Source organism: Etheostoma cragini, chromosome 13 (assembly GCF_013103735.1).
Source record: "Etheostoma cragini isolate CJK2018 chromosome 13, CSU_Ecrag_1.0, whole genome shotgun sequence".
NCBI classification, from domain to species: Eukaryota; Metazoa; Chordata; class Actinopteri; order Perciformes; family Percidae; genus Etheostoma; species Etheostoma cragini.
The window spans coordinates 15263965-15280853 of NC_048419.1; the positions used below are offsets into that span (position 1 = coordinate 15263965).

A 16889-nucleotide genomic window follows, 5' to 3' on the forward strand; every position below is an offset into this window, starting at 1 on the left:
GAGTTTGAGCCTCTTACAACACTCATTTTAAAAAAGCTGTTACAATGTGTCCCAAAATAAATTAAAGTAGGTCAGTTGCCCGTATGAGTTTTGGATCATGGACATGATGTTGTAGTAACTCTTTGCTACAATACTTTAATTTTTTACAAATATGACAACTTTATAACTCTATAAAAACTGTTGCATAAATCAGAGTCCAGTCAAATAACATTATTGTGCCACCATGATGACAATGACTTCAGTGACCTCTTGTGCCAGAAGATATTAAAGTATAAGAACTTAAAAATATAAGAACTTACAAAAGGTTTTGGGAAGAGTTATTGTACAAAGTGAGTAAACAGCAGTGTCCCCTATAGGTACATTTGCCATTAAACAGGCCATAGTTTTAGTAGATAGATGGGTTGGGGTCATTGACTGTCATGATACGCTCCATAAAAGTGTAGGAACTTACAAGACATTTTGTCAGTGTTTGCACAAATTGAGGTGCATTCATCATTAAACAAAGTAGTTTTAATCAGCCCAGTTTATGTTGCCATCCCCAGAGAATGCTGGTTAATGACCTTTACGCTAACAAACAAACCTTTAACAGTTTCAACTTGAGACTAATTAAGTCAGAAACCAAAATACTTGCTGCACTTTGAAGTCCCAAGCTTATGTTGTAGGCCTGGCAAACCCGGTTCCTTTTAAGGATTCGGGTTATTCTAAGTCACTCACTAAACTAAACCGGGTTGTGCGAGTTCACTGACTCGCGCAAGCATTGACAAATTATGAGTCACCAAGGGCTCGTGAATTGTTGAGTGAATGCCATGGCCTGCGAGCTTCCAGCCCTGAGTCTGCGGGTTTCTCTGCTCACTCAGTCGCTGAGTTGACTTGTGAAGTTGTTGCCTACGAAATTGTAAGTTGTAAAGTTTTTTGCCGCGAAGATGGCTAGGAATAGTGGTAGCTTATGTTGCAAGAGGTTTGTGTGTGGCGCTGTTATTATTTTAGATTGAATTGTAGTAGGACTCAACTAAACCGGTCAATGATAACAGAGACTTGCTATTCGTGAGTCATTTTAAAGACTCGGCTTAAAGATCCGAGTCAATCACCACTCAAACAGGTTTATTATGTTGTCAATGGTAAAGCTTTGGTTTCTCGCATTGTAGTTAACAGACCCCTGACAGACGGACAATAGTTTTAGCTATTGAGTTTTTGGTGTGATAGATTTTTTAAACCTGGTCCACCCAGTCAGCCAGATACTGTACATGCCATGTATGGAGCACTTTCACTGAAACTTACTTATACTGGAATGGAGTCAGTAAATGTTTCATTCAATAGTATGAGCAATTAGTATCTACCTTAAAGCTATAGTGCGAAACATTTTGATGATAATTAACATATGTTACAGTCAAGCCATTGCCAAATGAGTTGATACAAAGCTAAATAAGACTCAGTTCCACAAAATTCCTCATGGGACGACAGAAACGACGCAATTTAGCTTTAAATCCTAAAAATCATCTGAGATTTCTTTTGAGATCAGTTATCTGCTTCTTTTTTTAAAGATTTATTTTTGCCTTTATTTTGATAGGACAGCAGAAGGCATGAAAGGGGAGAAAGACGGGGGAATACCATGTACCAAAGGACCGCTGGTCAGAGTTGAACCAGGTCCTGCTGGGTTGAGAAGTAACCGTCTATAAATGGGCCCGCTATACCAACTGAGCTATCTGGGTGCCCAGTTATCTGTTTTTGTTTCAAGTAGTGGAAGATCTGAATTGTTGATGAAATATTTCCTACTAATAAAATTAAGCCCTATAACACAAATATTCAATACGTTATGTATATGCTGCTAATATGCTGTTTATTAGATTTAGTTTACTTTAATTTATTTCTTTATATTTGATTAAATAAAAAGTGAATGCCAGATCAATACTGTAATTTTTGAGGCAGATCACTATTTTAGTTTAAAAAAAAGTGATGTAAATTTGTTATATGTGATATCCATCCATTCATCCATCTACATCCGCTTATCCGGCATCAGGTCGCGCTGGCAGCAGCTCACGGAGGGGACCCCAAACTTCCCTTTCCCGAGCCACATTAACCGCCTCCGACTGGAGGATCCCGAGGCGTTCCCAGGCCAAGTGATATTGTGTGATCATTTCTTAAAAATCATATACATTTGAAAACAATTAAATGCAGATTTCTTTGTAGCTGTCTAAAATAGCTTTATTTTCATTAACAATAATTAAATGAGGTACAGTCTTTCCACCTAAAGCGCATTTTGTCAACACATCCCAGCGTGTGTGTGTGTGTGTGTGTGTGTGTGTGTGTGTGTGTGTGTGTGTGTGTGTGTGTGTGTGTGTGTGTGTGTGTGTGTGCGCGCGCGCGTGTGCGTGCGTGTGTGTTGTAAGTTCAGCTGGGTGCAGACTCAGTGGAGGTTTGCTGCTTCATGAGCTGTTCTTTCCGGGCGATTTGGAAATTCATCATGCAGTCTTTGAAAGTCTGGACCTGGCTCTGGCACACACGCCAGTCCTGGTGCTCAGCCATGCACTCCTGCACAGCATAGTGTAGCTCAGCACAGCCCGTGCGGGATATCATCCGTTCAACAGGGTCGTCATCATCATCGTCTTTACGGCTGCGGTCATGGGGTGAAGAGGAGGCCATCCTGTTTCAATGCACAGTGCTGACCCAGGGAGTCTGCTGAGAACAACACAAGATGCTATTAATAAAGAGGTGATAATACATTCCAGCTGTTCCTTCAGCCTACATCTGTTTTACTGGCCTCTTTACAGTGAAATATACTGTATCTTGAAATCTCTAGCTATAAAATATGTTGTAATTTAAATCATTTCCCTTAAGTAATTTTGAGAGGGCCTATTTAAACACTTAATAAGGTACTGCTTTTTATTTATAAATAATGTTCTATTACATTTCAGTATTAATCATAATTTCTCATATTTTTAATCTTTTTGGTTGGTTGAGTGTATTGTAAATCTACCATGCATCATAATACTCTTTACATTTATACACTCACCTAAAGGATTCTTAGGAACACCTGTTCAATTTCTCATAATGCAATTATCTGATCAACCAATCACACAGCGTGGCATGGTTGTTGGTGCCGGACGGGCCGGTCTGAGTATTTCACAATCTGCTCAGTTACTGGGATTTTCAAGCACAACCATTTCCAGGGTTTTACAAAGAATGGTGTGAAAAGCGAAAAACATCCAGTATGCGCCAGTCCTGTGGGCGAAAATGCCTTGTTGATGCTAGAGGTCAGAGGAGAATGGGCCGACTGATTCAAGCTGATAGAAGAGCAACTTTGACTGAAATAACAACTCGTTACAACCGAGGTATCCAGAAAAGCATTTGTGAAGCCAAAACACGCACAACCTTGAGGCAGATGGGCTACAACAGCAGAAGACCCCACCGGGTACCACTCATCTCCACTACAAAAGGAAAAAGAGACTACAATTTGCAAGAGCTCACCAAAATTGGACAGTTGAAGACTGGAAAAATGTGGCCTGGTCTCATGAGTCTCGATTTCTGTTGAGACATTCAGATGGTAGAGTCAGAATTTGGCGTAAACAGAATGCGAACATGGATCCATCACGCCCTGATACCACTGTGCAGGCTGGTGGTGGTGGTGGTGTTATGGTGTGGGGGGATGTTTTCTTGGCACACTGTAAGCCCCTTAGTGACATCGTTTAAATGCCACGGCCTACCTGAGCATTGTTTCTGACCATGTCCATCCCTTTATGGCCACCATGTACCCATCCTCTGATAATGTTTGCAGGATAATGCACCATGTCACAAAGCTCGAATCATTTCAAATTGGTTTCTTGAACATGAGTTCACCGTACTAAAATGCCCGCCACAGTCACCAGGTCTCAACCCAATAGAGCATCTTTGGGATGTGGGGGAACGGGAGCTTCGTACCCTGGATGTGCATCCCACAAATCTCCATCAACTTCAAGATGCTATCCTATCAATATGGGCCAACATTTCTAAAAAATGCTTTCAGCACCTTGTTGAATCAATGCCACGTAGAATTAAGGCAGTTCTGAAGGCGAAAGGGGGTCAAACACAGTATTAGTACGGTGTTCCTAACAATCCTATAGGTGAGTGTATATGAGACAAGGCTTTGGTGAGGCTTTTATTGTTGTTGTTTTTTACCAACAATGATATCATTTATTTAACAGTACAGTAAGTACACTTGAGTACACTCAAGTAGTGTAACTGTATATGTAAATATAAATGTTGAGGTATTTCTACTTAACTTGAGAATTTCCATTTATTGCAACTTCACACTTTCACTCCATAGACTAAAAGTTCCTTTGCAGATTTACAGAACATGACGATGACGCGAACATTTGAAATGAGCTCCCCTCGAACAGCTGCTACATGTAAGCGTTTAACGTTAATGCATCATTAATAACTCAATACAGAGCCTTCTGAAAGGGGGCATTTTGCACTGGGTGTCATTTGATCATAAAGTAGACTTTTCCGATAATACCTCTGTAACGGATTGTAATTTTGAAACCAGGACTACTTGTCAGTATTTTTTCTAATTGTCGCATTGCTACATTCGCGTAAGTACAGTAAAGCTGTGAATACTTCCACGATTTGAAAATACTCGTCGGTGTCAAACTACCGTGCTCTTCTAACGTTAGCTGCACTAACATTAACACCAGCATAACGTTAACGTTCCTCTCCCTAACATTGACTAACACTAACATTATCGAGAACGGACCTAGCTTACACAAATTTCCCCATATCCCTTTCTTGTTTTTACCTGTTTATTCTCTCTGGGCGGTTTTGTCCGTCGAGACACGGAAATTAAGTTTCCATAACCTGCATGACTATGGAACACTTCTGTTACTGTCATTGGATTCAACGCTGTTGCATGCCGTGGAAGACGCATTTGACCGGAGGACGAAAGTGTAACCGTAAAATAGTACCGTCGATGCATACATCCGTTCCGCTTCATCTCGAGAAAGCAACTAACGATGAATGGAGTAATTTGGTGATTACATTGAAGTTTACCTATAAACGGATATGAATGAAAATTTTGTTCATAGTGCAATTACTAAATGGCGCAAATGCTATATACACATTAACGCCACTACAGGCAGACCGCCAATGCCTTATCCCAACCAATCGAGCTGCTTCGTAGGGCGGGACCTAGAAGTTATAATAATAATAATAATAATAATAATAATAATAATAATAATAATAATAATAATAATAATAATAATACATTTTATTTGTAATGCACTTTACAGTCAAACAAAGTGCACACAAGTTATGTGTGATCCAAAATATTGCAGGCAGGCCACCCCCCCATGTTGTAGTCCATCTCACTTATTGAGAGCTTATGTTAAAGGCAGCCTATTATAGATATAATGTGCCTGTAGTTTATGTAGCCTGATAAATGCTTAAAGCCTGTTACAAATCTTGTGTATTTAGGTGGGCCTACTCATTAAAAGTGGAGCAAACAAAGCTATTACAAAAAGAGAAAGACAGTTGCAGTTGTAGACTCATTTGTTTTTATTTTAAACATTTCAACCATTTGATTGAAAAAAAAACAATTACTCAAATCATACAGGAGTTTTACACATGAAGACCAGAGTTTATGTCCATGCCCGCCATATGATGATGTGTTTAGTCTACTAAAACCTTGCAAAACAAAGAATTGAAAAAGTCAACGTCACTCTTTCCCATGCTTCAAAATCAATGCTGTCTTAAAATGACCAAATGGAATGCCAGAAGCGTTTAAAGCATCAACAGTGAGAAAAAATATCTAAAGCTTTTGTAGGCGTCCATTTAAATTAATTTTTAAGTTGTTTATGATACTAGTCTTGTGTCAGGGTCAGAGCCAAAACAAAATAGTTCATGAGCCCTGTTTGTTTTGCCATCACCAGACAGTTTGGTTAATGACCTCAACTTTAACAAAAAACCTTTCACTTTCACTGTATATAAGTCAGACTAATTAATCTCCTTTGCACCTATTAGGAATAAAAACAATTAAGATTTTTAAGCTCTAACCTACAAAACTCTAACTTCCATTCAGACTTTAAACTCAATTTATCAGTCTTTACTGTACATTCATTGTTGTATGGAGGGGTCTGAAATTGCCATCGTAGGTGCATGTCCACTGTGAGAGAAATAATCTAAACAAAAAAATCCAGAAATCACAATGTATGATTTTTTAACTATTTATTTGTATGATACAGCTGCAAAGAAGTATTTGAACACCTGTCTATCAGTTAGAATTCTGACCCTCAAAGACCTGTTAGTCTGCCTTCAAAATGTCCACCTCCGTCTCCATTTATTATCCTAAATTAGATGCACCTGTTTGAGGTTGTTAGCTGCTTAAAGACATCTGTCCACCCCATACGATCAGTAAGAATCCAACTACTGCTAAGGTTCCCCTGCTTAAACCAACACATGTCAAGGCCCGTCTTAAGTTTGCCAATGACCAATTGGATGATGCAGAGGAGTCATGGGAGAAAGTCATGTGGTCAGATGAGACCAAAATAGAGCTCTTTGGTCATAACTCCACTAACCGTGTTTGGAGGAAGAAGAATGATGAGTACCATCCCAAGAACACCATCCCTACTGTGAAGCATGGGGGTGGTAGCATAATGCTTTGGGGGTGTTTTTCTGCACATGGGAAAGGGCGATAGCACTGTATTAAGGAGAGGATGACCGGGGCCATGTATTGCAAGATTTTGGGGAACAACCTCCTTCCCTCAGTTAGAGCATTGAAGATGGGTCGAGGCTGGGTCTTCCAACATGACACTGACCCGAAGCACACAGCCAGGATAACCAAGGAGTGGCTCTGTAAGAAACATATCAAGGTTCTGGTGTGGCCTAGCCAGTCTCCAGACCTAAACCCAATATAGACTCTTTGGAGGAAGCTCAAACTCCGTGTTTTTTCAGCGACACTCCAGAAACCTGACTGATCTAGAGAAGATCTGTGTGGAGGAGTGGGCCAAAACCCCTTCTGCAGTGTGTGCAAACCTGGTAAAAAACTACAGGAAACGTTTGACCTCTGGAATTGCAAACAGAGGCTACTGTACCAAATATTAACATTGATTTTCTCAGGTGTTCTAATACTCAATGCAGCTGTATCATACAACTTAATAGTTAAAAAATCCTACATTGGGATTTCTGGATTTTCTTTTTTAGATTATGTCTCTCACAGTTGACATGCACCTAGGATGACAATTTCCGACCCCTCCGTGATTTCTAAGTGGGAGATCTTGCAAAATAGCAGGGTGTTGAAATACTTATTTTCCTCACTGTATATATATGATATAACTTTAAAGCCAGGTTGCATGTCTCATTTCAGTAAATATTCTATTTGTAATTATTTCATTCAGTTTAACATGTCAAACATTTGAATAATTGATAAATGTAAAGTAAAAGCTTTTGCTGATGTTGGTTCTTTCAGCTCACTGAACCACTTTTTGCACATTGTTTTTAGCCTTAAATGTTTTCCTTCTAGTTTTCATACACAATCAGGTACAGTCATAGATTTCAATTATCCCTCTCCCTCGAATATTTTTTTTTATATATAATTTTCTTAACCTGTGCACAGTGGTCTTATGGAGTCTACACAGTCATTGGATCTTATGGTCTTTATTGGAATCCAATAGTCTTTAGGGCTGAACCTGCCTACCGCACAAGGGCAATGATTCTTTTTCATTGCTACCCATTCTGCAGCTGTTACAAGTGATCTCATGAGATACCTAGAGAAGTCACAGCAATTTGATTTATTGCCAAACCCAACGGCCAGGGTCGATTACAATCGGGGCAGGACAAATTATGTGATTAGTTAGAAAATGGGATAGGAGCACAGTCGTCACAGGTTGCCGCCCACCCCAGAAAAAAAAAAAAAAATAGATTTGGTGTCACTGTTCTTTACGTTGGGTTTTCACATGTAGCTTAAACAACAGCAGAGTGGAGTGGTTCGTTATGTTTTGTTCAATTTTCTTGTTCACAGCGCCACCACTCTGTCTCCCTCTCTTTTGCCCCAGACACAAATCTCTGTCCTCTTGTCTTTTTTTAAATGAGTCACAAAGCTGTTAGCAACGCCTAAGTTTACTTTTAATGACAACAACTAAAGAGAAATGGTAACCACTCGCCTTAAAATGGTCATTAATTGATTCTAGAGTAGCCACTTCCTTGTTTACTACTGCAATGAATGGATTGCAAAGGAGAAAAGAGCAACTGTTTACACAAAATCATCTGTTGACTGTTGATGGTTATTTATTTGTGCATTAGAATGTAATTACTGTGAAATAATTAAAAAATAAGGTTTATTTCTCTCTCTACTGTACAATGACAAATTCAAATAGGGACAAAACACCATTCTGGTGGTGTACAGCTGGACTGGAGTATGTGACAAGTTAGCTGTTCGCTGAAAATGCCATTTCTAGGACTTAAGATAATTGTAATGCATTGTGACCCAAGTCGTACATGAATTGTCATGACCAGGAATCAACCCTTGTTGACCGGCTTGGTTTGAATTGCTGGTTGATTAACCCTGGTCCAATTCTGGTCATTGTGAGAAAGAGGTAAAAGTGAGTGAAACACAAAACAAGTCTCAAGCATCATCCTTTCTGATGGTGCAATAATCATCAAACAATCATCAAACATTATGACTCCAGGCGAAATGACTTCAGGGTCGTTCTAATGACCCCAGTTTTGGATTCCATCATTTGAGAAAGCAGGTTAATGACCCTTCTTGAAACAAGCAAGCCTTTAACTGTTTTAATTAAATCATTTAATTAATGTCAGCTGCATCTATTAGCAGGGCTTGAAGTCTCACATTTTGAGGGAAATAATTGGGAAAATGGGGCCACCTCTTCTGAAATAACAAGTTAAGTTTATTTAGAAACAGTTACACGATTACACAGTTACACTTCATTTGAGGCTTGATGATTAAATATTGTAAAACAATAGATTGCTCAACTAGTTAATCAAAAAATGATCAAAGCTGTAATTTTCACCTGTTTCATAACAATCTTTGGTCTCCCACATTCAACCATGACTAATAAAAATGCACTACTAATTGACTACAGTGCAGTAGTCACTGTTTAAAGTGTAACGGCATTGACAATGAATAGTATTTCCTGAGGGGACTTTTATCACCAAACAAAACAGGACACAGTGACCCTAGACAAATGGATTCTATCCTGCCTCTTGGACTCCTGGGAACCCTGCTAATGAGCCCTGTTTGTGATGTCATTACCAACGGATGCTGGCTAATGACCCTGCCTGTAACAAAAAAACATTTTACTGTTCAAGCTTAGGCTTAATTAATCTCAGCTGTATCCATTAGAAGGTTTTGTACTCTCTCAATTAAAACGTGAGTGTTATGGGAATGGATGTACACTGATATTATGAATCATTATTATTCCTGAAAAGCTGAAGTATAAACCCCTAATTGTCTAATAGTCAGCTCTTCTCTGAATGGCTGTAAGAGATAGGCCTGCAATCTCAGCCTCTTCACAGCATTGAAGCCCTTTTTGAACTTCCTGTACTATAATTAGTATGCCGTTTAACTTGTGTTAACTGTTAAATCGTGTTCACAGTAACCTGCTGCGGTAGCATTGGACACAAACAACCTACTGCAGCAACAAAAGAAACATATATTATGGAAGGCAAGGCAAGGCAGATTTATTTGTATAGCACATTTCAGCAACAGGACAATTCCAAGTGCTTTACACAAAACAGGTAAAAAAAACATTTAGAAAATATCAAAACAGATAAAACTCAATAATAAACTGTTAAAAAATAAAAAATACAAATAAAAACAGATAAAACACAAGAATAGAAAGTTACAGCGCAGTATTAGAAATTAAACATTAAAGAAATGAACAACAATTTAAAGAAAGGCAACATCAAAAAGAGAGGTGTTTAGCTTGATTTAAAAGAACTGAGAGCAGCAGCGAATCTGCAGGTTTCTGGGAGTTTGTTCCAGATATGAGGAGCATAGAAGCTGAACGCTGCTTCCCCCTGTGTAGGTCTGACTCTGGGGACAGAAAGCGGACCTGTCCTAGGTAACCTGAGAGGTCTGGGTGGTTTGTAGTGTAGGAGAAGATCAGAATTGTATTTTGGCCCTAAACCGTTTAATGATTTAAAAACTAGCAAAGACACCTTGAAATCAAGAATGGACTGACACCTTACAAAACATAAAAATTACTTGTGTGCAGCAGCAGAAAATTCAAAACGCTTTTAATCAACCACATTTTGATTAGACACAACTGGCCCATAACTGACCGATTAATAAGCAGAGATTTACTGTCAGAGGCAAAATCAGAAAAACAGAACATGAAGTCATAAGTTAAGGCGGGGCTATTACTCATTGCTGAAATGTTTTTTGGGGGGAGTCGGTCGTTGAAGACAAGTAAACCGTCACTATAATACGTTTGGATTTTTCATCTAAATTGGTCAAATTAACATTTGGTACCAATGAGTTGTCCTAAACTGAAGTTTTAATATTTCCTGTGCACATGACATGAGAAGACTGGGATCACATTCTTTTTATTTATGTACAGAGGGCTGTAACACTAATGCCTCTTTAAAATGTTGCATTCCCATTTTCCCTTCCATTTTAATGATTAAAGGGAATAGATTAATTAGGCAACAAGTTCAACAGTAGAGGGGTTTCTTTGTTTACAGGCAAAGTCATTAAGCATTGTTCAATTGATGCCATAACAACAGGGACTTATTAGTGAGACTCTTAGAGGCACGATTCTTTTGTCTTGGGTCATCATGTCCTTTTGGATGATAAGATGAACGTTAGTTGTAAATTCCAAGGGGAATCTCATGAAAGTGTCAGAGAGCCAGACAAGACAAAACATAAGTACAGAAAGGCAATAAATAATGATGGAATTAATATTTTCTGGGTTCCCTGCTATGCAGCTGTATTGTGTGTTCATGTCAATCTCTTTTGGAATACTACACTGACCTTGGCTAACCTGTTATGAAGTAAACCCACAACAAACTCCATCTTGATGATTTGCACCAGGAGCAATCTTACTCAGTTGGGCTGATTTATGTAGGTTATTGGGTAAAAATAGATGTGTTGATTATGGGCCCCAGATAAGGCAGGGCCAAGAAACCCTCCTTGAATTGAAATGGGCCGAGATAGGAGCTCCAACATTGGAAATAGACTTTCAGGACCATGGATAACGACTTATAGTGCAGGGTAGGCTTTTGGGAAGCAATTGGCCAGGGCAGTGGTTTCAAAAAGAAAGACAAGGGCCCAATCCGAAAGTGAGCCCTGAGGACTAAAGACTCACAGACTTAATTGATCTCAGGTGCTAAGTGAGTTAGTGTGTAAGGCCACATGGGCTCAGATAGGTATAAATGGGATTGGGACAGCACTTCACAAGATCACACGTTACCTTGGTGATGTTTAATAACAAAGATGTTGCCGAAGCTTGCCGGTTTGGGCATTTTAATCCTAAATTTAGTTGTTTTCCACACCAAGGCACAGGAAACGGCTGCCTGATTCCGAATTTTCATCAATGCAGTCTCACGGAAAGGGCTCGATAAGTGTGTATTTAAACCCTCACCCCCTTTAAAATTCAACAGTGGGACAACTCTAAGCCCTTACAAATTTTGCGAGAACGTGCACCAAAGTCCCTGAGTCTGTTTGTCCGGACTTGGGCATTGCCCCATGTACTCCTTGTAAAAATATAATGTATTACCCCAAAACTCCTTATTTTTTAAAGTTGTTTGTTAGTATAACATGTTAACCTATGATTTATGGCTGCACCCACACTGCTGGCCTACATTTCTTTTATATGGCATTGATAGTTGGTAGAATTAAATTGGTAGAAACGTACATTACAAACTTGATTGCACATTATATGAAAGCCATTTAGGAGATTATCTACACTCATTTTTATTGCTAACCTGTATTTGTCCATGTTGACCACGCCCCCGGCCACTATCAGAGGCCCGACATTGAACTGACTACCTGTTTTTATTTGAGGATTACAGTAATTCTAAAAAAACTCATATTTTTTACACAGGAAATCAGATGAGCTTTGAGCTCCACCTGTATATATGTGTTAATAATTTTAAAATGAAAGTTACATTTTTTGTTTTCTCAAATTCCCAACACAAATTTATCCTAATATGTTAATATATATGTCTTAACGTTGTTACTTTTGGGCGGGAAAAGTATTTAAAGATTATTGCAGTGCAGAGACTGCTGGACAGATGTTGATTCAGCTTTGTGGTAATGTTTTAGAACACGCCTTAGTGTTTTTTAATGGGATTTTGCATCATATTTTCCCTTCCTTGTAAACTTATTGCACAATAAGTGATGTGTGACAACCTTTTTTGTACACCTTAAGTATAATACTAGTGTTGGAATTTAGAAATTAGAGTTAGCACTTTTATTATCCATTTCAAGCAACCTTAAAACTGAGATGCATGAACAGGTAGTACACGGTGCAGATTAAATGTGAGCCTGTTTTGCACTTTCCTAGATGTGGAAATGCTGCTTTACTTTATCCAGATGCAATTTAGTCAAATGGCCACATGAGGGTAGTAGTTAGCAGATTTTATTGGTAAAGGCTTAATAGTGCAGAAAGTGAGTGTGCATTGCCAGACCTATCTCCACAGCGCTGTGGAGTAGTGTGCACTCAAATGCACGCTGAATGACAAAAAGGTTGCAGTCTTTTGAACTTAGTAAACTGCAACCCACAGAACATAATGCTGGAGCAGAATCTGTTGATCATTACCTGATGTTGTCAGCAAATGTTATGTTTCAATACATGAAAATAAGGCTTTGTTTGTGCTGAATTTTCAAATACAGATATAATTGGGTGAGCGTGAGAATGGTAAAAAGTATTGTATTGTGATGTAGTGTGGTAGCATGTTTAAATGCAGTTTGTAAGTTGGCTTTAGACTTTACCGAGAGGAAAGAGCTCTTCAAATACTTCAGAAATGACTGACAGGTAAGGTTGTCCGAGCAGCTGCTGTTTTCTCTGAGGTAACGGGCCAGAGTTATAACAGCAGCTTCTCACAAGCGAAGGACAGCATGAAAAATTCAAACTGCTGAGACTGCAATTTTTTCCCAGCCATTGAATGAGAAGCAGCTCATCACATACTCATACTCTCAGACAGGCTCACAGGCAGAATATTAGAAGTGCTGTAGTAGATGGTGGTGTGATGGATTGGAACGAGATTTAATGAGCAACAAACATTTAGTAATTAGGCTGAATAATTATTATGATCGATTTTGGAATTGTTTCACTAATGAAAAAATAATGTAATTAAATAAATGGGTGTCACTGTAATTAAAGCCACACTACAAATGAACTACAGAAAATACGGCTACGATTTACAATTCAAGTAAGAAATGTCAAGCTGTTTGTTTGACATATAGCATATAATTCTGTTTAGAAAAACAAGCACATTAATGCTGTGTGAACTTTCTGGGGAATGCAGATCTGTGAAAGCCATTTATAGACATTACCCATAATTGTTTTTTTGACATCAGATTAAATGATTTCCCTTCATCTTAACTGGACATTGTATATTATCTTAGGTTCACTGTACCATGTAATAACTGGCATATCTTAAAAGTTTTAAAATTGGGTGGAAATCCTGCAGCTGAGCATGGGATAATTTTTCCACAATAACTGTACATCTTACACATCTAATATTCATTTAAATATTGAAGTGATTTCTGGTTATGCTTCCAACTTGTCCTTGGGAGGACATTCCAGCCCATAAAAGCTTAATTAGTCCCTATTAGCCACTGCTGATTATTCAGTACCGTAGACAGCAACTTGTAAAAACTGCTAGTGGATCCAGATCTTGATGAAGTACAATGCCATAAGGCCATCAGTAACTTTGACTGTGATACGTAAGAGAAATACTCATGATGAGCTTTAGTGGGATTTTTTTGTTCCTATTTTGATAACTGCCATGTTGCCTGGATCATATTTTGTACATTAGCATCACCTTTTCAATCATCCCATTAACCTGGGATGTGAAGGATATTTGTGATTCTTGTTAACTGAATTATCTAATCTAAAATAAGCGCCGGTGACCTCGCTGGAAAGAACTTAATTGAAAATGAACGTGTGAAATCTGAGGCATTAACGTTTGTTCTACAGTGAGGGATCAAGGTCAGAACCACAGACTGTATATTTATTAACGGTCTATGGTCAGAACTCTCCCTCTCTCTCTGTATATCTCTCTCATACACTCATTTCATGCATTGACTCCTTCTGCTTTCAAATTGACAGCAAGTCAACAGGTTTAATTAGTGTATAGATCCTTGACAACTTTACAGCTTGTTAAGGCAGAATTTGTTCTTCTGGTCAAAGGCTGATCGACGACCCAACAGGATTTATCTACAGTCCAGGGTGAATCGAAACCCAGGCCAGGACTGCAGTCATCTGCTTTAAGACCTGGTCCGGGCCTGATCAAAATCCACATGACCTTTGTGCTTAGAGGCCAGACAGAAGTTCCCAAAATCAGACTTGAGTAAATTGGTTCCCATGGTTTCTAACTACACTGCAGAGTAGCCAGAAAGTGATTAGTACATGTGTAATCTGGGATTCATACATTATTGTATATTCATCTTTCTTTCCTTGTAGAATGCTTTTATGATATGATATGGCTCTGTTGGACTTCTTACTAATCTAATCGTACTGGGTGCCAGCTTTGTATGTATGACGTGCCATGGACAATTGTGTGTAAGCTCACAAAAACAATAAAATAATGAACAAATTCCTGAAGTCAGGAGGAAAATGTCTCCTCAGAGAGAGAGAAGAGAGAAAGAAATGAAGATTTTTTCTTTAGTTGTCTGAAAACAAGAAACAGTATCTGAAGTTTCATTGGCTGTTTACTAGTAGGTAATTAGATTTACACTCAAACACAATATACCACTGAACCTAACCACATTTTTCTTAACAAAACATGTGGTGTCAAAATTCTCCTGATAAAAGGTAGAGTACAGCAGACTGACAGTTATCAAAATGATTTTTGATCGATTTAATGTTTTCATGCAAGTTTACTTTCAGAGAAGTTAATAAAATGTATAATATTCCCAGAAGGTGCATTTATCATCAAACAGGGCACAGTGACCCCCTGACAAAAGGATTCACTCCTATCCCAGCGACTCCTGGGAGTCTTTTTAATGAGCTCCATTTATAATGGCATTACTGCTGAATGCCGGGTAATGACCTTGCCTGTTACAAACAAACATACAAACAAACCAACGAACCTTCTACTGTTCAAATTTAAGCTTATTAAGCTCATAAGAACCGGGTAGGATTCCCAAGCCTGCACTCTAACAATTACAATTAGAGAGAATTTGTGGGGGGAGCACAATAATTATGAGCCATTAACCAAGCCAACTTTCAACAGTTTTTACCACTAGAGCTGATGTATTAGCCATTATTATCTTATTGCAGATATATATCAGTATTGATGCATGTACAAATTGCAGTACAGAAATGCCAAAATAGGTTTTGATACAATTGGCATACAGTGTCCCCATTATGTAGTTTGTCCACCAGAGTGCACTGACAAGTGGACTGTAAAATGTCATACTAAGTATGTAACTTGGTCACAATTGTTTTTAAAAGAAGAATGTAATGGATCTGAAAGTAGATTGTTTGCTTTATTAAAAAATACTATTAGCCAATATATCATTATCAGCTGGGCAATACTAGAGACACATTTCTTTCAGTACCCAAAAAGTATGTCCAGCACTAATTGTAATTAAAGGAACACTATACTATTGGAAGATGTGTTACTGTAATAAAAGTAACCCACCTGCAAAAAACGTATTATTTACTTTTAAAACCGATTTTAATCATTCTCAATAATTAGGTAACTGTAACACCCAGTGCAATGGAAAAGTAAAAAGCCACGTCGGAGAATTTATTAGTCTTTGTACACCATGAGCTGTCCTCCCTTGACCCCTGTCATTCACAGCAAACACTGTGTGTGAACATCTCTGTCAACACTGAAACAGAACTGCAACACATTTCTGCTGATGTTTTTCTGCTGTGACAATGTGTTCAATATTTGTGTTCGACAGTAAAAGAGTGTTCTTTGAGATGAAGAAGAAAGTTGTAGATACTGGTTTTGTGTGGTTGCAAAAAAAAAAAAGAATAAGAGAGAGAGGGGGAATAGAAAGTCGCATTTGCTTCCAGTTCTCTGTGCTCCACACAGACACTAGCACACAGTTCCCTTCCAACGGAGAAGTCATTTCCAACTTTCTTGAGCTCGTATTCTTAGAAGGCAACCAAGACCTATTCAGCAATCAATTACCAGTAATCACCGGACTACAAACTGGCCGACTCTTTTCTAAATGTCATATCACAAACTTCCCCCATTCAGCTCATGATGCATGCTATTCAAATCAATGGTTGATGGTCTGTGAGACATCACGGTAATAGTGTTTCTATGGAGGAACGATAGCGGCCTGAAGTTTAGATGCTCAGATATGATTGAATTCTCTAATAACAGCAGCTGTTCAACAGTGAAGATAATATTTTCATTTTCATATTCAACATCTCCCATAGTTTGCACTTGGGCTTTGGCCCCCCAGACATTCACATATAGAAAAAGACGATGAGTCATTGCTTTGCATAAGGACTGAAAAAATTTAATGAATCTTTTCACTACTGGCATTTTCTTTATCTGTCTCTTTCCGTTTTTTTTTCTTCTTACTGGGCTCAGCTTAAACCCTGTCCCTGCGTCCTTTACAAAGTCACTCAACTGGATAAAGTAATTTACCTCCATGAAGGGGAGCGAGAGAGGGGACTAGACAGGGAGAGTGAGGGTGGGCAGTGCAGGGCAGAGAAGTCTTTGTCAATCACTTATTTGTAAGGAGAATGTAGCAAAATAGAAGAGGA

General features: G+C 38.6%; 1 protein-coding gene across 6 annotated transcripts; it reads right to left on the minus strand.

Annotated features, from left to right (window-relative positions):
• Positions 1-2197: 2197 nt before the first annotated feature.
• Positions 2198-12180, minus strand: LOC117955945 (cytochrome c oxidase assembly factor 4 homolog, mitochondrial). 6 transcript variants are annotated; one of them, XM_034890748.1, is made up of 5 exons: positions 12169-12180; positions 7272-7279; positions 6235-6238; positions 2378-2676; positions 2198-2304 (listed from the first exon to the last, which is right to left on the minus strand). In XM_034890748.1, the coding sequence occupies exon 4, from the start codon at positions 2638-2640 to the stop codon at positions 2389-2391; it is 252 nt and encodes an 83-aa protein (XP_034746639.1). In that variant the 5' UTR covers positions 2641-2676; positions 6235-6238; positions 7272-7279; positions 12169-12180; the 3' UTR covers positions 2198-2304; positions 2378-2388. The 6 variants fall into 6 exon arrangements, with proteins under 6 accessions (XP_034746639.1, XP_034746640.1, XP_034746638.1 ...); XM_034890749.1 differs by lacking the exons at positions 6235-6238; positions 7272-7279 and adding an exon at positions 4772-4784 and having other exon boundaries at positions 2378-2673; positions 12169-12179; XM_034890747.1 differs by lacking the exons at positions 6235-6238; positions 7272-7279 and adding an exon at positions 4772-4784 and having other exon boundaries at positions 12169-12179.
• Between the last annotated feature and the right edge of the window lie 4709 nt (positions 12181-16889).

What these genes read in the sequence shown, in the direction of transcription:
- LOC117955945 (XM_034890748.1), bottom strand. Translation starts at nt 2,640, where the DNA reads ATGGCCTCCTCTTCACCCCATGACCGCAGCCGTAAAGACGATGATGAT.